The 24,078-nt window shown below is 45.6% G+C and overlaps 7 protein-coding genes and 1 non-coding gene across 8 annotated transcripts; 3 read left to right on the top strand and 5 right to left on the bottom strand.

Moving 5' to 3' along the window:
- Positions 1–1,522: 1,522 nt before the first annotated feature.
- FPOAC1_002517 (uncharacterized protein) lies at positions 1,523–2,788 on the top strand (the record flags this gene model as incomplete). The annotated part of the gene is made up of 5 exons (XM_044847095.1): positions 1,523–1,546; positions 1,612–1,824; positions 1,878–2,175; positions 2,237–2,395; positions 2,454–2,788. The coding sequence occupies 5 exons, from the start codon at positions 1,523–1,525 to the stop codon at positions 2,786–2,788; spliced, it is 1,029 nt and encodes a 342-aa protein (XP_044713011.1).
- Positions 2,789–2,916: 128 nt separating this feature from the next.
- Positions 2,917–3,906, bottom strand: FPOAC1_002516 (uncharacterized protein; the record flags this gene model as incomplete). The annotated part of the gene is made up of 1 exon (XM_044847094.1): positions 2,917–3,906. The coding sequence occupies one exon, from the start codon at positions 3,904–3,906 to the stop codon at positions 2,917–2,919; it is 990 nt and encodes a 329-aa protein (XP_044713010.1).
- Positions 3,907–4,758: 852 nt separating this feature from the next.
- Positions 4,759–5,448, bottom strand: FPOAC1_002515 (uncharacterized protein; the record flags this gene model as incomplete). Its single annotated transcript, XM_044847093.1, has 1 exon — positions 4,759–5,448. The coding sequence occupies one exon, from the start codon at positions 5,446–5,448 to the stop codon at positions 4,759–4,761; it is 690 nt and encodes a 229-aa protein (XP_044713009.1).
- A 2,443-nt stretch (positions 5,449–7,891) lies between these two features.
- Positions 7,892–8,257, bottom strand: FPOAC1_002514 (uncharacterized protein; the record flags this gene model as incomplete). The annotated part of the gene is made up of 1 exon (XM_044847092.1): positions 7,892–8,257. One exon carries the CDS (start codon positions 8,255–8,257, stop codon positions 7,892–7,894), a length of 366 nt encoding a protein of 121 aa, XP_044713008.1.
- A 2,834-nt stretch (positions 8,258–11,091) lies between these two features.
- On the top strand, positions 11,092–12,459 carry FPOAC1_002513 (uncharacterized protein; the record flags this gene model as incomplete). Its single annotated transcript, XM_044847091.1, has 5 exons — positions 11,092–11,159; positions 11,216–11,288; positions 11,341–11,549; positions 11,600–11,736; positions 11,786–12,459. 5 exons carry the CDS (start codon positions 11,092–11,094, stop codon positions 12,457–12,459), a joined length of 1,161 nt encoding a protein of 386 aa, XP_044713007.1.
- Positions 12,460–13,520: 1,061 nt separating this feature from the next.
- On the bottom strand, positions 13,521–15,681 carry FPOAC1_002512 (uncharacterized protein; the record flags this gene model as incomplete). The annotated part of the gene is made up of 3 exons (XM_044847090.1): positions 13,521–13,903; positions 13,962–15,330; positions 15,385–15,681. The coding sequence occupies 3 exons, from the start codon at positions 15,679–15,681 to the stop codon at positions 13,521–13,523; spliced, it is 2,049 nt and encodes a 682-aa protein (XP_044713006.1).
- Positions 15,682–16,197: 516 nt separating this feature from the next.
- On the bottom strand, positions 16,198–17,817 carry FPOAC1_002511 (uncharacterized protein; the record flags this gene model as incomplete). Its single annotated transcript, XM_044847089.1, has 7 exons — positions 16,198–16,271; positions 16,322–16,419; positions 16,765–17,153; positions 17,218–17,291; positions 17,358–17,394; positions 17,442–17,623; positions 17,682–17,817. 7 exons carry the CDS (start codon positions 17,815–17,817, stop codon positions 16,198–16,200), a joined length of 990 nt encoding a protein of 329 aa, XP_044713005.1.
- A 1,678-nt stretch (positions 17,818–19,495) lies between these two features.
- On the top strand, positions 19,496–19,593 carry FPOAC1_002510. The gene has a single exon. It is a non-coding gene; the product is annotated as a tRNA-Lys (tRNA).
- The last annotated feature ends 4,485 nt before the right edge of the window (positions 19,594–24,078 follow it).

Raw genomic sequence — 24,078 nt, 5'->3', positions numbered from 1 at the left:
AACGCAAATCAAGAAAGTGAGCGTGACTCAGACAACTGGCCGACAAAGGGAAAGCGTCAATAAAACATGACAGGTCATTCAGGTGGAAATTGCCAGCTTGTAGTAAAGTCTACCAGCTCCAGGGCGATGACTGTTTACGTTTTTTGTGCGTATCTGTATTTCCACAATGATGTGGTCGACGATTTGGTATGCGAAAGGCCCTTCTGGACTTTGGGGAGTTTCTTGTTAATGTGTCGTCGCTTGATCTAGATTTTTGGCTGTCTCGGCCGGACAGCGTTGTGTCAGATCCCTGGACTTTTCAACCATCATTTTGGCACGACGAGTTACTGGCTGGCAATATTTGTTTTCAAGAGGCTAGAGTTCATACTGGGGGTCTATCACTGTCCTGTCCAAAATACAGATTGCCCAACCGAGACAGGCTACTAGCAGTAACAAGCATCATTGTGATTGATTGTCAACGCAACCACCAGATAAATAGTCGGCAATTGAGTTAGTCAACGTGGCGCAAACCGGCATGCTTTATCTCAGCCTTGTACAGATAACGCCTCGCCCTTTGAGAATCCAAGTCACAATAGGATACATGCTTCCGTTGTTGTCTCCCCCTTGTGAGGAACTCGATGGGGTTGTCCTCCAAGTTTGATAGCTTGCCCCTTGGGAAGAACAGCGTTTTCCTAAGTACACAAGCAAAGCAGGTTCCAAAACTCGGATCCTTGACCTCTTGTTATCACAATATTGACAGGTCCCACCTAACACATACCCGGAAACAGCGCCGGAGTTGGCAAGCAAGCAGGCAAACTACTGTGCGGTTCCTACACTAGCCTCCCCGTCCCTGGCGGACGGGGATGAAAAGCACCCGAGATGAAGACGCTAAATTGACACGATTTCAGTTAAATGCACGCACTGTTCAGATCTCGTGCTGAGGGTTACGTCCGCAAACAGCTACCAAATCCGCTGATCCATCCTCCGCAAGTGCGCCCGTCGATCTAATTCCCGTGTCGCAGAATAGAGTTTACTAGCTTCCCTCACAAGGATGATCCCAGTGCCTTGGCGTCGATAAGAGCCCGAGGACATGGACTCGTATTTAGGCGTTTTTCTTTTTTTGTTTCTACTGTCTTGGTTGCCAAAACAGATTATAGTCTGGCTCGTAGTGTAACTGATCTTCAACAGATAGATTTTCTTATTACGGGTCTCACTTTTTAGACTGATCGAGAATAACTCAATTCACATTCACATCATATCACATGCTGACGTCGCACTGTAACTTTCCGCCTTCAGGCCTCAACTGACTCAAACACATGGTGTCGACGATTTCAGTGGCGCACTGATAGCAGCACACTAGGATTGTTAGTGTCAGTGCACTGGGGGTCGTGCCGTATATATGGGCTTACTGCTAGCTACTCGACCGTCGCAACTCCTGTTTCTTCATTTCAATGTTACAAAATACGCCATGTTAATCTGCGTCACCTGATAAAGCTCATTTTCTAATCGGGAGGCTCGACCTCCGACGATCCCAACGTCCAAGATGATCTCCAGCAAGGCTGTCATGGTGCGCAATAGATGACACGAATTGAATTGATTAGAGGTCAACATACTAACTAATAGGGGTTACAGTCCTTTGAATGGAGTCTTATGGTCATCGCCTATGTCCTTGTCGCTGCCAGAGTTTACGTGCGGGTTTGGCTGCGCAATGCGAGGTTATATTCAGCTGATTATCTCCTCTTCGCCGGTTTGGCAGCATGTCAGGGATTACTTATATGTGATACCTTGACATTTCGAATGCATGCCATGGACGATTTTACCATCAACAGCGTGGCTCTGAAGAAGGTTTGTCCTCATCACGCAATGTCTAAGTAAACAAATTCTCACCAGAACAACAGATCCGATTCGCGACGAATTACTTCTTCGACTTTGGCATTTATTTTCCAAAGTTCAGCATCCTCGCATTTTATTTCAATCTCGTTCCTTGCACGCATCCCGGAATGCGAACTCTACTGTACGCCTTGACTGGTCTTACGGCATCCTTTTCGCTCGTCACTTTTTTCAGCGACACTTTCTGGTGTGGGCCGGACCCTTCGGTGAATTGGATGGATACCGACGAAGAGCATTGCCAGGCTTTCATGTCAATGGAGCTTATGAGATTGAACTGGTCTATGAACTTCACCTCTGAAGTGTTGAGTGAGTTTGACTTACGAATTGATGACAGGAGTGACAGTGGTTAACGTGTTATCCATGTTAGATGTCCTTTACCCATTACCATTGTTGAAAGAACTCAAGGTGAATTCTCGACGGAAAAGGGCTGGCTTGGCTATCATCTTTGGACTTGGATTCATCACTATTATCGTCAGTATCGGACGCTTCATCCAGACGACCTTTGTCAGCAATGACATCTCTATATGTATGTTGCCACAATTCTTCTTTTTCACAATAACATTTCAGGTCTAACAATACTCTAGATATTTGGGCAACAGCCGAGATATGTATCTCAGTCATGGTTGTAGCCAGCACAGCCCTTCGACCTCTTCTACGAAAGATGTCAAACATCAGCATGCTCAGTAGTCACGACCGACCACAAAACCACCAATTACATCATCTACGCCAACCACAAAACATGGGAGTTGGAACCATTGGGTCAGGGACCTATTGGAATAGGAGGAGAAAAAGAGACAGCTTGACAGGAAGTGAGACGGAAATAAATGTCACGAATGGGATTGTTCTGACACAGCAAGTCATGGTGTCAAGAGAAACGATTGTTGCGATACCCGAAGTACACGAGGAGTTTAAAGTTTAGCATTTACTTGGATCAAAGGTCTCACCATCGCAAAGTCGACAGTACAGAGACTCACAATACCTCAAGGTCAAGATAAAATTATATCATGACATTTATTATCCAACATATTGCATTCATTTTGTCGTAACTCACTGCGTTTCTACCGCCGAGTAATGAGGCTTCCCAGATTCACCATCCCCGTCTCTTTCCATTCTGAACCCAGCCAGCTCATAAATGAGAATACCTCTGGCAAAAAGAGCACTCGCCATCAACCGTATCACAATGATAGCCGAGTCCCTGACACTTATAAACACCAAACTCGAAAGGATCAGAGTCCCGTAGAAAGCCTGTAGCGCATCGCCTATATAGAGAGCAGATACCAGCACTAGAAACCAGCCTGTGTGCTTATCATTTGTTTTGATCTCGAGTCTACTCTGCCAAGGAGTAGGTGTAAGCTCAGCCCAGACCCTTCGTAACAACTGGCCCTGGTTGCTATTTCCTTCCCCCGCACCCTTCCCCTTGACGGAGATCTTCAATCTGGCAGCGAGGTATCCACCTAAATGTATCGCCACAGCTGCAGCGGTCCATACGGCAGGAAGGAAGTCTTCTGCAGGTGAAAACGTACAGACTGCCAATGTGCTAAGCTCATATGCAAGATAGGCGTTGTTGGCAACAGCTGCAGAAGCAACAGTGTACTCCAGCATAGACACAACAGCGGGTGCCCATACTGATTGCGGTTTGCCAAAGTTGGTATGAAATGGATCAGTACCCATCGCAGTTATAAAACCATCGTACTCTGTGGCTGTGAGAGGTCTCACTCCCGAACTGGACATTGAGAGCAAAGAGGCGAGCACGGGTCGACGATACGCAAGCATAGCGGTGTCGAGATACGATGCACTCATCAACTGAAGGACTGTAGGTGCGAGACCAAGAATAACAGCGGCTGAGGCAAGTTCAGCCTTGCGGAACTCTGGCATTGTATCCAGAATACAGTCTATTACTTGATAGCCTAGTTGTCGAGTTGGATTTGACCGGTTCTTGTAGTTGTTCAGAGGCTCGGTGCAGTTATTGGTGAGCTGCTCCTTGATGATGTGATCCCACGCTGGGAAGAAGTTTTCGTACTGAGTGTAAGAGCGCATTGCAGTAGTAGGTGTGATGTAGCAACAGAAAATGATTGTAGCTGGGAGCAGATAACTCAGAATACCCGTTGTTCTACTACGTACAGCCATTGTAACTGATCAAACTCGTTTGTGGGAAGCAAATGTCGCGTCAACCGGAGATAGGGAAAGACCCGGGTTTTATGTCATCACCTCCCTCGCTATGTAACTACAGTGGAGGGTGACTATGCTGAAACCCTGCCTGGTTGATCTTCGCGATATGACAGGTAAGATGCGGCATTTGTACAACAGTAAGCGCTGAGGCTGCGTGAGCTGAAAGGATTCTAGTGTTTACGGCTAGACTGGAAATAATTCAGTAAACGAGCCAATGGAAAGAGTCACTCGTCACAAATTGCTTGATAATCTCTTCCTTTTCCTTGATGTGGAACCTACTGAGCCCTAATACACAGATATATCGTGGTTCATTGGCTCAAACACGAACGGGCAAATCAATAACGCTGACTTGAAATCACAGACCCCAAGTTGAGCAGACGAATAGGAGACCAGCACAAGCTTCCATATCTACATAATGTTTCGGCGGCCCGGGCCGCAGCTCCAACCAAGTTTAATCACGACTTGCTAGCCCAAGCATAAGTCAGAGGACGTAGCATGGTGGCTGGTTCACGTAGACTATCATTGTTTTCCAGCAAATGAGTAGAAATACGTGTTCGTATCGTCTAGTACCCTGGATAGAAAGGAAACTGCACACGCATATATTATTATTACTGTGGATACATTAACATTACCATCCCTTGTTCTTATCAATAACCCTTCTCCAACTATCTCTAGTGACGAATAGAACAAACTCATAGTCGAGCACGAGTATTCACAAACTCAACGTCGTCTTAGAGTTCCTCGTCGAACTGGCTCAAGCCTGGCAGCGTCATTCCTGGCTGTGGGTCTAGCGGGTGTAGTCGCTGAAGAAACTCTTCGATTCAATTTCGTAGAGCCCTCTCCATCTGGCCAAGTATCAGATCTCTCTATACCGGAAGGACGAACAACCATGGAACGGCTTCTACTCGAGGAAGAAGGAGTATCCCATGAACTGCCTGAGTTCCCTGCCAGGGACAGCAAAGGCTGGCCAGTAGAGGATCTTATGCCACGGCCACTCGTCCCTCGCCATGGTGGTTGTCTTTGCGGCACTGTGGATGACATATCCAATAGAGGTGGCGGAGTGACACCGGTTTGTGCACAGTAGAGAGAGTCGGTTCTGGTAGAAGACACGCTCGAAGTCCTCCTAGGTCGATTGGGATACTGAAAATCACCAGACCCACGATAAGACCTTCTTGAAGGAACTCTCGACAATCCCACACCGACTCCCCAAGTGTCTGATGAACTCCTCTGACCACGAGGCCTTTCCGCCTGTTGGTTCTCGTACTCGTCAAGAGCCCCAAGCAAACCATCATTGAATGGACTTTCTCTTGGTCTCTGCATAGCAGCTCGTGATCTTTCTACCATTTCTTGTCGAAGTAGGTCATATCTATCTCCCAGAAGGCCCGTTGGACTGAATGTTGGTTCCGACATTGACTGGTATGCTTGTGGCTCCTGACTCTGAGGGTCTGTTGAGGGTGTGAGACTTGGACGGAGAGGACGATGTGTTTGCTCTGGGAACGAATACAAGTTTGCCATCTTTCGAGCGTTGGATATTCAGACTGTCGGGTTGAACAGTTGAGCTTGAGAGGGAACACAGGAACATTTGTAGTAGAATGATATGTTGGCTGATATTGAATTAGTGACTGCTTAGATTCAGGGAGTAAAGTTTGTAGTATGAGTATATACTCCATCATCGTCTAATGTTAATATCCTTCTTCCTTCGATACTGACCTCATCGATTCTCAACGACCGATGAGATGATCCTTCACGACATGTGACATCTAACACTGCCTCATCCAGAATCGAGATAAGTATCGACAGACATTCAGTTTTGCAACACAGCCTCAGCCCAAGTTCCAATTGATAACCAATCCAGTAATCCTTTGCAGAGACCGAATTTTATCTCGGACTCATGGTCAGAAACAGTTTTTGTTTTTGGTGATAGTTCGTGTGATAGAGATCGAGTCAGACTGATTGACCAATGGTGATAGGCGATGGATGATGGCAACCCTGGCTCTCGACAAGGAATTGTCGGTAAATTCTGGCCGAGTTCACCATGAAATGTCAGCACTGCCCCGATCTGAGTATCACTGCGCCACAACGTTTTATTGGCGAATAATTCAATGTAATCGTCATAAACTGAATCCATGTCTTTCTTTTGGGAGTTGAGGTGAAATTCTATCTACTTACGAGACTCCAACGCGCATGTTGGGTAGTATCGTGGATTAGTTGCCATCTTCAACTTACACTAACTCAATGTCATCAAAATCACTCATTCTTCCTTGCAGAAAAGCTCAAAATGACTCTGAGTTTTGTCTTGGTAGAGGCTGTGTAGCAAAGAGTATACAGTAGCTTGAATCCTTTGCGCGGGGAAGTGATTAGCTACTATGTTCGTGAAAATTGTAACCGACATCTGGTCATAAATCGAGATCTCAAGGTCATTCTCTGATTCTGGAAAGTCTAAACTACTCTCGCTGCCGCTTAGTCTTCTAAATGTATTTGACTGATCGGTCTTATCGTCAGTTTGATGATCATACAGGTTTGGGGGGATACCCACCAGAGGCTTCATTCAAACTGTGCACACCTCAACTCAGAGCGTTCGAGACATAATAAAAGCCCACAAGTTTTCCCTCGCTAACGATGTATTAGCATCTTGCTTCGCACATGTTGATAGCTCGTATAGGTAGTTGTGAACAAGCTTCCCATTACAGATGAGAAGAGGCTGGTGAGATTTCGAACCGTATCGGGATTACCCAAGCCTTGATAACCTTCTATATGTATAATTGGAAGATACATGCTCTATGTGATAACGGAGGCAGTGGTCAATTTCAAAACAGCGGTTTCGAATGTGTCGCCCAATTCATGAGTCGTTTGCGTCGAGCCAAGCCTGTGTCCTATTTGTAATCCGTGTTAGGTGACTGGAAAGACGAAACTTTTAGTTCCTGGAGTTGACAGTAACTAAACAAAAATATAGAGCTAGTCAAGAGGTCTAGACCGAAGATAGATGCCTAACGATTATTGTTGATGCGGCCCTCCTGGCTCTAGCTTTCTTCCTACAAAACATTTAACGTTTAGTTAGATCTGAACAAGGTCAACACACATGATGCTCGTGCCAAGAAAGTACAGATTCATTCGCCATGATAATAGCAATGGCTGAAATGCTTGTATCCTGCATTCCCACGCATATAATTATCTAGATAGATGCTTCCGGACGTAAGTCCACGCACAGTCCAGAATAGTATCCTCATCTTACCTATTCTTGCCAAAGGTTCTCTTAAGTCTTGCATCCTTTTTATCTCTTGGTCTCGGTTACACGTAATAGTTTGATGATTTGACAATGTTGCAGACTAAATGATGCAAAACAGGAGACAGAATTCAAGAGACCTGTAGGTTATTGATTTACTGTCTGTTGCCAAGCATAACCAGTCTCGAGCATTGCTAACCAGAACAGTCATCAGCAGAACAAAGCGGAGATCTACTTGAATAAATTTTCATAACATGCATTCCTTTGGTAGCCCATGACTATGAAAATACTAATATCATGACACTGTACTTTTCACCACGATGATGGCAGAGGTCATTTAGCAGACGTCACATAAAGCATAAATATTTCCGCAAACAGTCATGCCTTATATCCCGTAGCTCGTTCTCGATCCGGTCCATACAAGCCAGCACCGTTGATCTTTGATTTCTTCCACGTGTGGCCCCCCATTCCTATCGAAAACGCTAACCTTAACTCCCGAATGCAGGTACACAAAAGGTCCTTTCTTTTACGTGCCATCACAAATGCCGAGGAAGCCTGGAGTAAATTTCCGAGCCCTCTTCTTTTTGTCTTTTCTATTCCCGTCGTCCTTTTTCTCAATGTCTCATTCCCTTAAGCACCAGTGACTCGCTTTTGCGCTAGACCACCCAACTTCTCAGCAGCAGCTCCAAGAGTTCTGGGGTCAGCGCCCTTGATGACGGCCTGTCCATTGACAGCGACTTGATTTCCTTCCTTGAAGAACATAAAGGTTGGCATGGCAGTGATACCGTATTGGCGTGCGGCGTCCTGGACGTGGTCCACGTTGACCTTGGCAAAGGCCAAAACGTCGGGGACACTGTGCTTGGTGGCGAGTTGCTCGTAGACGGGGGCGATGGCTTTGCATGGAGGACACCAGTCCGCAAAGAAGTCAACTGCGACGTATGTTGTTGACGAGAGGAGCTTTTGAAGCTCATCGTTTGAAGTAATGTGGTGAACCATTTTGAGTGACGTGTTGGTAGGTATTGATCTGCGAGAGATCGGCAGAGGCTGATTCAGTAGTGTAGATCCGAGCTGTCAAGATCTATCTGATCTATCTAGATGTGGCTTTTGTGATGGTGGAAATGAGATGTCTAATTATTATGTATTTTCTTTTTCTCCGCAAGGCGTGGATCTTGACAGAAACTGACAGAGCCGCTTTGAAATGTCGCCTTGTTCACGTGATGTTGCGCAATTGAGTATTTCCAACTCATCAAGGTGCGATTACTAAGCACAGCCACGTTTCTTGTGCCACAACCAGTCAGCCTCAATGTTGCATCGTGACAAATATCGCGATGTAGGTAAATAGAATCATGTCCTTCTTTCTGACGCAACATCAATTCATAATCTATTGCATGTTATTATTACTACGGTATGAGAAAAGTCTTGGCTTACCTGACTAGCGGATATACCATTCTCATATATACCACAATTCTTCCATTCCGTCGTCTGATCGCATTCGCAAGTCTAACCCCAAACCCCCAGATTACCTTGTAACCGAGGAGTCGTTTCAATCGCCTGATGAACAACACAATCCAGACCAATCGACTTCGAGCCCTGGCCATCGTGGAGTTTAACACCTCCCTCTTAAGGCTGTGCCTCCCGCAAGTGGAGTGGCCTTTAACTAAGGTCAAACCGGAACCTGCCCCGTGAACGTTTCTGTCGTCTTGGCTACCAACAATACTGCAGTACGTAATAGTTCACTGAACAAACACGGCTACACGGGATTGAGATGAGCTACTGTTGGATAGTTCAGGTATGTATCAGCCCATACTCTTGGTACGACTCGCTTTTTACCCCAGACGATAAACAAAAGCAATAAATCTAATTACTCGAGGCGAGAGTTCGACTATCTCGGTGGGACAAGTGATAGCTCATTCCGATTAATGCAAGTGCGCGTGCGTTGGATTGCGGGAAATGGATTCCGCTTCTTCATATCTTCAGGGGTCAGAGCTTAGCGGCGTCAAAGAGTAACAACTCTATGTCTCCTGATTCTTTGACGACACTAACTTATCTTTTAAAAGGTGGATTAATTCCGCTGTTGAAAGAGGCTTGCATTAGAATAAAACCAGAAGACGCTTGGATAACAAAGACGCCAAAGCGATAACAACGGACGGACCAAGGGATAGAATAATCTTCAGCCATGGATGGAATAAAACCGCTCACTCGGAAGGGGACAAGAAAAACAAAGAGTCGAGATTCCTCATTCGGTAAGTGGGGAGGGTTAAACGAGGCCACGATGGCGTTCTTCGCTTCTTCCTTTTCTTCACCAAAAACAGACTAACACCAGATGACGCGCTACCCAAACTATTGATCCTTTAGATATGAGTTGCTCAGATAGGCGTACAATGCTGGTGATAGCTACATAGTATGTAGCTAATGATTGCGGCTCGGTCCTCTTCTCACAAAACTGAGACCGAGACAAAAATGTCAGACTGTTGACAAGGATCCCCCAAGACGTGTCAATGTCTTAAAGTGGAGTGATCGGCGAGTCAGAGCCCCTGATGTTCACACGATCGTGGCTTGGCTAGACAAACTAGCAAACTCTATTGTAGGACAGACCAAAGCACAGAATTACGGGGGAAGGATCAAGAGTTGAGAGGCCTTCATTGTGGTCAAGAGAATGAGAGCCTCGTAGGTCATCAAACGTTCATTATTGTTGTTACTGGAATGTGCCAACGTTTGTCTGCGATGATCATACGCGCCACTGTCGCAGTCTAGCTCGCCACCCTTGCTTGACATGGGCGGTTGTGAAAGGCTTGTACTGGCTGCGTTCTTTCAAGGTTCTAGACGTGACGGCTTATGGTGCTGGCCTGACTGGCTCAGCTCTGACAGGGCCATCCCCTTGTCAGCGGCTGAGGTCGGCCAATTCGGAAGCAGAAGAGCAAGCAGATCGTGCTGGATTCAGGGATGTTGCTTCTTCTAAACGTGGCGACCTGCATGCCCATTCCTTCCATCGTGCAGTGAGTGTCTCGGTCCCACGAGATGGATCAAGATTAATACCGGGGGACCTTGAAGCAAATCAGAAGTGATTCGGGCCAATTCTGAAATGATGATAGCCCCTGTACCAACAGAATTGAAGCCCCGATTACCAACTGTGTCTGCAGATACATACGCGCATTACAACTCGGCGGGTGTCATCGGTTATGGCTCCCCTCATTTATCGCAGCGACAACTGTCGAGTGGCGTCTTAGTATAGAGACCCATATCTTGGGTCGAGTCCAAACTAATATCCGCAACCCTGACGTGCTAACTGTAAGCTAACAAACCATCCGACTAACCGAGCCTTTCAACTTGTCTTTTTCTCTCTAGCTTCTTTCACGAGCTTTAGCTTGCTGTACCCGAACCCAGACTGAAAGACACAATTCGTCTTCCCCGATCGAGGGCCCCTGATTCTAAAACTCCACTCGATTCAAACGCTGTGTGGAGGAAGAAATAAAGTCCTTCCCTTCCCCTCCCCCCTTAAGCCTAACCCACCCCCGCGTTACCTTGACTTTGCTGGCTTGGTTTCTTTAGTCCTGTCTTGTCTTGGTTCTTCCCTCCCTTTTATTTACCGGGTGCGATATTACCCCAAAAACAATACAAGTCATGCACCGTTGCATCCTCGACAAGTCGAATTGAAACCCAACCCCCGTTCGATGACATTACATACATACATACATACATAAAACCAACCAACAGTCGATCGTTTACCGAAATTAATACCGCTGATCGTACCCAAGACGAGCGTTGACACCTCTTTCATCATCAGCCTTAACACGTTACAACAAAAAAAGAAAAGACAAAACACCGCAACCATGACGATGCTGGAAGCTGAGATATGGACCTGGTACGGTCTATCGTGGGTTATTGTTATCGCCAGAATGTAAGAAAAATTACAGATTGTATCGGGGACAATTGGACTGACATTCTGGGTAATAGGATATCAAGAAGGATGTTGCTGGGTTCAGTCAAGAAGTTACAAGTTGAGGATTTGTTGATGATAATAGCAATGGTCCGTCTACCACATCATCTCACCACTACACAACTGATCTAACAGTGCGCAGCTTACCGATACAATCCTTATGGTGGGCATGTCAATCATTTCGCAAACGAGCAGTAACCTCATCGACCCCAACGAAAACGTCGTCTTGGACGCAGCAGAAATCGCCAAGCGAGAATATGGTTCTAAATGGGTTTTGGTGGTTGAGCAGATGCAAATCTTGACTATCTGGCTTATGAAGTATTGTCTGTTGCTCATGTACAACCGTCTCACGTTAGTATTCCGTCGCATTGTATCAGACCTTTGTCCTAACCTGTCCATAGTATGAGTTTGAGCCAGAACTTGGCTGTCAAGTTTGTCGCTGCCTATGTCACGGCCGGTTTCGTCGTTATGGAGATTCTCTATCTGGGAGTCTGGTGTCGCCCATTCAGCCAGTACTGGGCAGTTCCTCCGGACAACAGTATGTCCACCATCAATGCCTCGCGTCTTTACTATGCTAACATTCCCAGCTCAATGTTCTGCTGCGACAAACCATCTCATTACCAATGCCGTCATCAACATCACCTCCGATGTCATGATCATTCTCATTCCTATGCCAATCTTCCTCAAATCCCAGCTCCCATTGAAGCGCAAGGCTGTCCTCATTGGTGTCTTCGCCCTCGGCGCTTTCACTATCCTCTCCGCCATCCTCAACAAATTCTACTCATTTAACGAACCATTCGGCTCAAACTGGACATTCTGGTACATCCGTGAATCCTCCACCGCCATCATCACCGCCAACCTTCCTTATATCTGGACACTTCTGCGTCGCATCTTCAAGCTTGGTTCCTTCAGCGGCTCAACCTACGGAAAGAGCACCAACAACCCTTCCAAAGCGTACCGGTCCAACTTTACCAACCATCGCTCCGGTGTGCGCTCGCAGATCCGCGCCGATCACACTTTGCATCAAGTGGATAGTGAGGAGGAGATCAACAACAGCTATGCTTTACCGCTCAAGATCTACGCCAAACGCGAAGTTCAGATTACCAGCGAAGATGCAGGCCCCGAGGATCGAAGAGGTCCAGTGGGTTGTATTCCTGACGAATTGATGAGCCATAGCAAAGACAGCGTGCGGACAGACGACATGGAGACGTCTTCTGAAAGATCCGCGGCTGGTGTTGTCAAGGTCTATCACGGAGTATAGAATTTCTTTTTAATGTCTTTTTTCTGACGATCTTGGATCATGTCACACCTGGATCAGAATACCCAGAAATGTATATTTCTTTTTAAAATCATATAGATAGAATATCCGTGCCTACAGCACAAACATAGATAAAGACGAATGCGTCATATTTCAAGAATCTACTTTGCCTATCATTTCCAATGTGAGAAAAGCGTTGGAATTACGCGAGACGTCACCGTTGGGTCTAACTTTCACCCATGGCTTTACCTTCGGAACCATTATCTGCATACAGCTAGCGAGTAATTTCCACGAGGGATTAAAAATATCCGAGTCAGCTCCGACCTGAACGTGGCCCTGAACCAACACATGTCAGGTAGCTCTCAGGGGATAATCATTGGGTAAATATGTCGTCTAGTCCGAATCCTTCGTCCTCTCCTTTCTCAACTAGCTTCATTCCTTCGGGCTATCACATCTCCGGGACAAACCCGTCCTTTCCCGGATTTGAGTGCTACCAACTGACCGGACTCTGGCGCTAGGACATCTCCGCGACCACCAGCGTGTTACAACTAGACAGCCGGCTTTCCTTGTGTGGACGTCCCAGGACTATGGGCTGGATAAGGCTAATGTAGCGTCTTGCAGATCCGGTTGAAAGGGGTTCTGACCCGAGTATTGTCTAACCTGATCCTATTATCGAATGTTGGTTATCAATAGTGTGTTATCATTGAAATTAACATTATCATTACTGCGTAGCTTCGCGGTGTTATCATATACGCTGGCATTTATTACCACAGTAGTCTATGTGAACTTCTCAGCTCGGTCAGGCTTTCTTTGACCTTTCGTAGCTGTAAATTTATATTAATATTGCCGACACCTTCAGAAGAGACACGTATCATCCAGCTTACTCGGCGTAGCCAGTCTTTACTACTATATTGCTACGCGGACGAATTGCTGCAAACCAGTATTGGGTCTATTCTGAGTAACATGAGATTTGAATCAGGCCTATCAAGCATATGAATAAACAAGTACTAATCAAATTACGCTATGATATATGCAATCTCTTCCCACCTGATACGAATCTAACTTTACAATCTCGCAGCTGCGTTTCCGCCAGAGCAACAACTCTTACCACCAAACGCCAACTGACTGACCTTGTCATGTTGATCCAACGCACCCTTCTTCTCGGCCACTTGTGTGGGTGTGATGCAGTAGCTAGGTGGAACATCCATACAAGGGTTGTTGGTAAAGAAGTTTCTTGGGCGAAGTAGCAATGTCATCGGCTCAACGGGCATGATGGGGAAATCCTCAGGCGCAGGAATGTGTGTGACTCCGAATGTGTGCCATAGAACAATGTCTGTGTTTTCGGTGCTGGCCGTTCCCTCAGCGATCCACTCAGGAAGACCCTGAGAGGGTTCACCAGATGTTTGAGGGACGTGGCGACCTGCAGCCCATAGTTCATCGTCGCGGTCTGAGAAAGGTTAGTATCGAGGCTTCTTCGTAGACTTTTAGGTTAATAATAAACTTACAAGGAGTGACGTGCACAGCGTGTCGAGCAAAACCTGCACGCTTCCAAACAAGAGATCCTTCCTTAGGCAAAAGCCCGGGAACCTCTCTGCTGACAAGCTTATAAGAAACAGGCTTCTTCGAATAAGGATGGATCTTGCTCTCGTTGACCATCTCCCACGTTCGACTTGTCGCACCGTTGTAATCCGTCTTGGCTTCACCGCTCGTGCGAAGCTTGGTCTTCTTCGCATAGAAGGCGTTACCGTACTTGTTTTGCGGGCTTCCAACTGGTGCCTCGCTGGCGACAGTGTCAACCATGTTGACCGTGTTGTTCACACCATCGATCATGGGATTCGCTCGGAGGCAGAAGAGATGCTGATGGTTGTGAGCGTTGACTTGAGGGTACACCTCTGTTCCCCAAGGTCCAGCCTCTTCACCCTCGTTGAGAGCATATGTGTTGAGGATACCTGTGAGCTTGATCTCAGGTTGGATCGTACCGTCTTGGTGGAAGACCCATTGGCAAGCATACTCGTAGTTTGCTGCTGTGAAGATCTGCTGCACGATGAGCTTGCGCGCGCGTGTGACGATCACGGAGTCATCGCGGAAGTCAGTGTGCTTAAAGAGAATTCCGTTGTCTTCTTCGTGGATGCAGATTGCATTCTTGATGGTACGGACGGAACCGTCACGCTGAGCAAAGTCAGCGTCGAGGTAGTGGATTACACCCTTGCAGTCGCAACCCAGGGCGAGTGAGTTGGTCAAGTATCCAGCGCCGTACTCGCCGAGATCAAAAGCGTGCTTGCGATGGTGAGGATGCTCTGGTGCGCCGTAAGGAACAACCATCTCAGACAGGGAAAGACGGTAGAAGATGGGTCTCTCGATGCCCTTGTCGTTGAAAGTGATGTGGTTCAACACGACACCCTCCTTGTAGTTGAAACCAATGTGGAACTTGAAGTTCTGCCATGAAAGAACGCGGCCGTTCATGGTGAAGGACACACCCTCTGGTTGAGTGATGTTGATGGGCGTGATATCCTTGCGGTAACCGCCATTCTCGTTGATGTACCGGGGGATGTAGTCGATGGGCTTCTGCTTGCTCAATGGGCGACGCACGCTGGGAATGTCGATATGGATGATGGCCTTCTTGGCACCGTCGTAAATGGGGCAAAAGTCAAGAGGGTACTGGTATTGGAAGCAATCGGGGTCAGGGCGGTAGTACATGAGTGCTTGTTGAAGACGGATATTGCTTCCGAAACGCTCATCGTAGCCAATGGTCCAAGGGTCGCAGTAGACTTTGTGCATGTCCTCTTTGGGGATGCCAGAGAGTTCACATTGTTCAATGACCTTGGGATCCTTGCGCATGATCTCCTCAACCAGAACGAGTTCTTCGGGTGTGATCTAAGTATCTCATCAGCCAATTGTCCCGTTTTAACAAATGGAAGAAGGACTTACAATTGGTTGAAGACCATCCAGCTTCTCCCACTTCTGCACTTTTCTCGTCTTAAGATCGACGAGTCCATCGTAGACGGATCCATCGGGAAGAATCACAGTAACATCTGCAACCCTTGCAGGCTTGTTTCCTCCAGAAGGATGCTCAAGCCACTTGAGCATATCGGCCTTTCGTGGCTCATGGAGGGTGACTGCATTGAAGAGGAGCTGACCAGATTGATACTTTCGGATGACATCCACAGCCGCAGTGATTTCGTCTCCAGTGAGAGGGTCAAAGGGATGATGCTGTGTGAGGCCCATGATTGCTGTGTAAAAAAGTCTTTACTAGAGAGAAAGTACAAGAGTTGAGAAAAAGGGAGGAGAGGTCATGATATATAGTGTTTCCTCATGTAGCAAAACAAAACATGTCTCATTCTGGAAACAAACATTGCCGATACCGACTCTTTTTTCCGTATCGGGTTTGATTTGTGATAGTGTCTATTGATGCGGGGAGATAGCCGTCTAGTTACTTTGCCATCTATCGCTCGCGGGGTGAAGGGAGCCTCAACGGAAAGATAAACCGGAATGGGAATAGTTGCAGTTGATAAAGACGGAGTGGCGGTTCTTCCCCGCTTTCGAGTCTGGGTCGTGTGATGGAGAAATCTTAGTGGAGGAATGAATTTTGACTAAAAGGGTAATTTTAACCTGGATATCGAGATTAAACATGATAAAATAATCATCAGTTATCCGATATCACCTCCACATGACAGACACCACATTTACAAATCACAGCTGATCGATCATACAGTTGACTATTGAATCATGATTGCTTATTTCCTAATTAGGAACCCTGATTTCCGTTCCGGAACACAGAAGAATTGCCTCGGAGTACGGTGAGCCCTTATTTGAAGCTGTGATGTTGGTCACGGCTATTACTATCATGCTGTGTCTTTAATCGTACTGCTCATCGTTGTAGTAGTGAAACCTCCATCAGTATGCAATGTCGGTACATCTTCGTCCTTGTCAATGTGTACAAGAGGACGGTCAACAAAAATAGGCCTATTACTCGCATGTGTCGAAGCTTCGGTCGGTTGTCGTATCCGGGGGAGAATATATTGCAACAACTGATTTGTAGAGGGCCCGCAAGCCACCATAACGCCGACGTAAAGTTCAACACTACCCAAAATAACAATGGCGTGCGAAGAACCATCTAACGAGAAGTGTTAGCACATGTCTCCTGTAACCGCTGAGATATACGTGCCTGTTGCGCTCGGATTTGGAAGAACCTTTGACTGCATCACAAGCCGGACAAGACTGACTACAGTGAGGCTGGTACCTAGTTAGTCTTTGTTGACCACTTGCAGCGAGTTGCTAAAAATACGATGCAATGCGGGGCGGACTTACAATAGACCCATGCCAAACATGCTCATTACTTTAATCTTTTGACGTTGTCTGAGTCCGAGGTTATAGAGTTGTGACATGGGCAAGATGAGCATCCATATATCCAGAGCGAAGCTCACCGCGGTGCTTGCCGAGTTGACTTTAAAAACAACATTGTATGTCTTCAGACTCGAGTTATAATCCGTACCGCCATGCCATATTATTCTCACAGCCTGTCCTAGCGTCAAGTTGAGAACAAGGAGGACTAGTATTGAAACGGCATTGAATGCTATGGTCATCCAGACCATGATTCTAAACTTTTCATCGGGGAATATGCGAAGGTAGAAGAATAAAATCGAGGTTTTGGCTGCAGCGAGACCTAGCATGTAAAGAATCTGCCATATGAATATGTGCTACAAGACTGTGAGTATATAAACTATTTCAATATTTACACAAGGGTCGATATCAAGCACATACCTTGTAGAGCAGGATGAAGCTGTTGTTTCCATTGCGATATATCGATGCAAGCGATCCGAAGCCATTTTTTATCGCTAGTTGAAGAGTCAGAAGCAAAACATGGGAAAGGAATTTCCAAAAACATATTGAGTAGATCTTACCAAGTAACATGAAGGCCGTAGTTGGTACCATAATAGTCTACCAGCGTTAGACACAAGAGAATAGAGGAGGATGGGAATACATACAAAGGCTATTATCACCCAAGTATCATCAGGACCCCAGGGCGTTTTGACAATCAATCTGGATGCCACTCGCAAACCCACAAATGTGAAGGAGAAAGTTGCAAAGGCGATTATTATATCCCGATACATTCCGCGGTTGTCTGCTGTGGGAATGTCGCATATTGACGATACAGAGTTCTGGAATTCTAGGTTGAATTATGTCAAAAATAATTTGGAAAAGAACTGACGGTCGAAATAACTTACCAATTCCTTCTCTTAATGTACAAACTCGACTGACACAAGCCGCTATACTGCTTTGGAAATCCTCATCCTTGCACATGTCTTGCACAGTCTGGTTGGAGCCATTTTCGCTGTTAAACGCTTGAAGCGCACACGGCATCTTTTTCGACGTTAGAGCAAGTCTGAAGAGAAGAAAGGCGGCGCTTTACTGACTGCGCAATTCGGTATATCAGCCATGGATATAGCGTCAACTAAGGGTGACAGAAAGGCCACATAGAGCAGAGAGAGTAGTCTCATGGTGGACGCTCAGATTTTCTCCTCGGATTGTTAGGCAGGTCGAACAACTCAGGACAAAATGATATTAAAGGACCAGGATTGCATGAAGTAAGAATGATTTCACTGGCAATGTTAATGCCACAAGAGATCTAGACCAAACTGTGGTGCAATTTCCAGGAACGGCTAAAATGATTCTTTTCCGAGGAATGCTTTCGTATGGCTGGCATTCCTCACAGGAATTGTCACCTGAGCTAAGCCTGAAGGAGGTGCGAAGGGAATAGCTGCGCTTAGACTGGGTGATAATAACTGGATATAATGCTGGAATGGAGGATCTGAGAGGCTTGCATCATTGCGTTTTACAGTGAATCTTGCCGTTAATAAGCCCGTAATTAGACTAGATTAATGTCACCAGATAAAATATGGCAAGAAGCCCGTTTATCGAGTTTTCCAATGGTAGATTGCATTCTAATAGGAAATTTCTTGAAATATATTAGTCATGTATCGGGTGAATTGCTCCAGTTACAGAAATTTTAAAGCAGCAAGCTATGCAATCATAACATAGAAACAAGAGCGAGGATGTTTCTAACTGACTTTCAGCCCTCGCTGCAAAGCCACGGGTCATGCTGAACATGTTTTTTGTGATGGTTCTACAACATATCCTTGTTGATACTCTCGATTGTTAAGGTGACCACATCATATTCTATTCAATTGTGCCTGCAAGCTGATCGTAACTTTGCTGCGGGACCCCATTGAAGTCTTAACATCAATGCTAGTGACCTATTGGGCAATGACGTTACAATCTCACTCTGCATACGGTTGGGTTTGACGATCTAATTCTGGTGAACTCAATGTCGACTCGCGCTTCGGTAGCCCTCCGATAGCTGAAACTAGAGCTCACAAAACGCCTTGGGGGTTATGACTGCTTACTGTCCCTGGACGGTGTCACCATTCAAGACATACGCCGAGAGATTCAAATGTCAGGGAGAGGAAAGATTACAAGAGCATTATTGACGGATCGACAGCTTTTCTGTGGATGCGACAAGGGGAAGCTAACAAAGGTAAATGGAAGTTGGATGACCCTCTTGGATAACCATATCGATGACTCATCTGCATGGGACGAAATGTTGTGGGCACGGCAGCTCGTTCCAGATCGACTAACACTATGCTGGAGTGGCTACCAGTGATGCACTCGGAACTAGACTGATGCTGGATGGTTTTGGGAGAGAAGGGCCGATGGGAAACTATCGCCTGGTAGAGTGACAGCAGGATCGCAGAACGACGTTCAAGTCAGACCGCGTTGCTGCAATAGAAGCACATCGTGTTTGGCGTCTACTATTGTGCTACCTTTGTAGAGTATAAAACATGGCAACAAGGATCAAAAGAGCAAGGGAACTAAAGACCATTATATGGAAAGTTGATATGGGTATCCCTCGAAGTCTAATGCGAATTATATGGAAAGTATTAGTTGAACCCAAAACCCTCCGTGTTGCGAATTTATTACAAGTAATGCACTGACGCTTATATATTCAAAAGTGATTCTCTCTTTCACAAATCAAGTCCCATCCCGGGTGACGCAATTGGTTAGCGTGTCAGACTTTTACAGCTACACAAATAGCAAAAGTAAATCTGAAAGTTGCGGGTTCAAGTCCCGCCTCGGGAGATGCGTTCAATTTTTGCAATTAAATGCTCTTGATATTGTTTTTTGATGAAAGGAATGGATTGGTAAAGTTTTTAGAGTGATTTGGAATCTGGAACATGGGTTGTGGTTGATTGGGGTTTGGTGGTGGTGTGGCACAGCGCTAGCGCCACAATCAGCGCCACACGTTTTAACTGGATTGGGGTCTAGTGGGTATCAGAAAAATTGACGACTGGAAGCGCTACAAAATCAGTAGGCCACTTTATGGGGTCCCTTTAGGTGCGCTGTGCTAGAATATTAACGCCACTGTGCTGAATAGCTTACTAGCCATAGTATATAAGAAGGCATCTTTATTTAATTATTATTCTTATTATAAAAGTAGAATAAAATTCCTTAAAAATTATATTAATTATATTATATTATAATAAGTATATATAAATTTTAAATAAATTCTTAAATATTAATTCTATTAATTTTCTTACGGTTATAAGATAAATCCTTTTATATTTCTACTGTGGTAATATTTAATAGAAAAGTGGGTCTAGTAGAAAGCCCTTTAGAAGAGGATTAATTCCCTCTGGAAAAGCTAGCTAGTCTTAGTATTTTATATTAAAAGATAAAAGCTACTTATCTTAGTATGTAAACTGCATATAAATTAAAGTACCTTTAATGTCAATATATATAAGACCTACTTAATTCAGCTTAGGGTAGCCTAATTAAGTATAAAGTATAGCGGCATTAATTTTTTAGCATAGTGCACTTAAAGGGACCCTACTTTATACTCTTTACATTGTAGGGTTATATATTTACTTTATATACACTACCCTTTTTTATATACTAACTAAGATTATTATAATAACTTTAATTTATAAAATCTTTATTAATTTATATATAAATTAAGTAATATAAAATAATATTATTAAAATATATAACTTATAGTAAATAAAGCTATAAGCTTGGAAATTTAATAATAATATAATAGTATTAATAGTAATAAAAGCAGTAATACTATAAGGCTTAATATAAGTCTAAATCTTATATAAGAATATAAGCTTTAAATAGATAGTAAAAAATTCTCTTTTTTTTATAATATAATAATAAAAATAAGGAAATTATTAATATTAATATTTAAAGCTAATATAATATATAAATTATTTTAATTAATTACTTATATAATAATAGCTAATTATTAATAGTCTATATAAATATATCTTATTAAGTAAGCTTTAACTCTATAGATAATAGCCTTAAGGCCTTAGCCTATAGAAATAATAATTAATATAATAATAAAGAAAAATTAATTATTATATTAGCTAGTAATAAAGAATAAGCTAAAGATTTATATTAATGATGCATGAAGGCATCGTCATATCAATTGACCGGGTAATTCAGTTGCCCGATCCGTAGTTTACCCGGATTAGCCGGATGAGTCAGCGAGATCTGTGCCCTTACGGCACAGATTCTGACTTAGCCAAATACGAATCATGCACCTTACGATAACTCACCCTGACCCTAGGCGTGATCTGTTATCAAATGGTAGCAGCTACACGTTTATCACGATCCCTATCTTCAATTTACTGCAGGCTATCAAGCCTATATCAATCTTCATTCTATCTGATTTCCAATCAGTGAAAAAACCATACAAAGACCTCCGGAAACACTCATAAAGAGCCCAAGCTGAAGTATCTTGGTGGTCCTCTATTCCATCAAGATATCACCCTTCATCAATCGATCATATCAATCTTCAATCGATTCTATCGTAATCCGCAGGATTACATCCCCTATCAACGCCACATAACGCACGCCAAGGCCCGAAATAGCCTTTCTTTCATCTTCGCCTAACCTTATTACCTCCTTGCCCCTGTTCACGATCAATTACGCGCCCACAAGAAAAAATAAAAAAACACGATAAGTGGGGATCGAACCCTAACTCTCAGCCAATCAGCCCTCTTGGAAGCGTCGCCGACCCACCAGCGCGCTCCAGTAGCCCGAGAGCTAACACAACCCTGCAACACATCGTGTCTTCAATCACACATCTACATCACCCCCCACAACACCTTCCAATTCACTTCTGAACATTTCCTCAACGTCAACCCAAAACCCTTCCGACCATACACCCAAAAAAGAGGGTTTTCAGGCTAATTAGCCCCCCAGGTCCTCCTGAGGTATCAGCACGCCTGGGGAAGGATAATTCCTTACGAATAGCCAGGTCTTACGAGTGATTCTCAGAAGGGGTACCCTGGCGGAGCGCTGAAAGGTTAGGAGTGTGCAAGGAGTGTGAGAGAGTGATAAGTGTGAAATTCTGTGGCAGATCAGTCATAAGTCTTTAACATTATATTGCAATCAGGGGGAGCTTGAAGGATTTGTCAACATCACCGTTTTTTCCGAAACCGATTGACGGGTTGAACCGTCAGACATAGCCCGTTCTCCCGAAGAGAACACCCCCTTGCCAGGTAGAGTGCAGTGTTCACGGCGGGACGATTCCTCATTGCAACGACAGACAGGTGACGCCCATCACCGTTAGACCATTACAACACAAAGAAGCTGCATCTGCTGTTTGGCGACAATTGATTCCTTCTTACCCCTTATATACCTTCCCGCCTAACCGGTCAACAATATGGCCAAAGAACCGGGAGAGCCCGATTCGGGTGACGAAGGCAGCGATCACGTCACTGAGCAACCTGCCCGCAGCAGCACCGCACGTCGCGATAGCTTCTATCTTCCTGATAATGAGATTGCTCGCGACATCGAATTGCTGAGAAAGCATGACAAGGTGGTTAGATGGGGAATCCGCTTCCTCCGATTGATTGAAGAATATGGTACCCCTGCTGTACTAGACACCGTAACTATCTGGGATCTGGATGTCATGACACAGATCCGCAGTTTCACAGCATCACTGGTGGATGCTGATCCCCTTGCTCGTGAATTACTGGACAATCCCCGTGCTAAGGTGTCTCATCTATCCTCAATGGAATGGTGGAGAACATCGATCAACAGACAACTTTCGTTCAAACCTATTAATGAGTTCAGTGCTAAACCGCTGAGTACCATCCGCCGACCCAAGACTGGCGAAGTCCCTCAGCCTCCCATCTCTGACGATGAAGGTTCAGATCATGAGAGCGACGAACGTCGTCGACGTGAGGAAGAAAAGGAAGAGGCTGAACGCCGTCGCCGTGAATCCACTGGAGTTACCAACACTTCGCGTACTACCGACTCTGACCCGGCCAAGAAGATCAAGAAGGAATCTCTCGGAGTCTTCCACCCAGGCCATCCTGATGATGTAGATAACCGTGGATTGGTGACTACCAGCACAGGCAAGATCATTTACACTGACGTTCATACGTTCTGTGAGCATGTGCAGCTCTTCAAGCGATACGGCAATTATGTGCTTACTGACCATTACCTCGGGATGCTCGCGGGGAATGCCAGCGCATGGCTCATGGCGGAACTTGACCATACAGCCCGTCACCAAGTGCTGAACGCATCAATTACTGAATTCTGCCAAATCCTGACCAAACGATTTAAACGCACGGAAGCTGAACTGGTCAAGGAACTTCATCAAGCTCGCTATACACCGCGGCAAGTCGAGAACGGCGTCACCCTAGCCCAATGGGCCCAGCGAAAAGCCGGTATTGCGAAGCAACTCGGTCAGAAAGAGACATCTATTGTCCATACCCTGTTCAACCTTATTGACCCAGAAATCTCGCGCTTCCTTAGTCACCCAGATGATGATACTAAGCTGACAGACTTTATCAAGCAGTGCGAGGATCGCCGTGCCGCCATCCGCAACGTGGTGAAGCGTAGCTCGGGGAGTAACTCATCCAATGGCCGTAACCGCCAGGACTATGCTCCCTCTTCCTACGATAGCCGCCCCCGAGACGACCGGCCCCGCGATAACCGCTCCTCCCGAGGGTATCGAAGCTACGACGGTGGTCGTTCTTCAAACTCTCGCGGCAACCGAAACGATCGATACCGTGGTGACAACCGCGATGAATACAAGGCCCAAGACAAGGACCGTCGACAGTCATCGTCCCGTGATGATGACCGCCAGCCTCGTCCTCCTAGAGAAGGCGACTATATCCGTCGAGAACAACAGGAGAAGAAGGTTCACTTCGAAAAGAAATACCAAGCCATTGAGACTCCTCAACCTGAACCGGATGACCGCGGTCATGATGAGCAAGGCTTATGGGAGCAGGATTGTCCAGACCCTGAAGATGACGGCTACGAATCTGACCGTTATTCTACGTACTCATACGGTTCACAAGACGCTTACCTCGTGGTACTTGGCGACACTACGCCCAATGGATCGCGACAGGAGACGTCAACCACCAAACCATGCTACAGGTGCAGCAAGTGTAAGCGCAGCTTTCCCAGCCGCGCCCTGTTGCGTGAGCACGGAAAACCTCGACACATGTATCAAGCCTCAACAACTCAAGGAGGAAGAACAGATTCTAGCCAAACCAAAGCGCTGTCAGGCTTGCTTCAGGGACTTCCCCTCAAGAAACAAGC

This window comes from Fusarium poae, chromosome 1 (genome assembly GCF_019609905.1).
Source record: "Fusarium poae strain DAOMC 252244 chromosome 1, whole genome shotgun sequence".
Classification (NCBI taxonomy): Eukaryota; Fungi; Ascomycota; class Sordariomycetes; order Hypocreales; family Nectriaceae; genus Fusarium; species Fusarium poae.
Note: the sequence above shows the minus strand (reverse complement) of the source record. Positions and strands in the feature narration are given on the sequence as shown.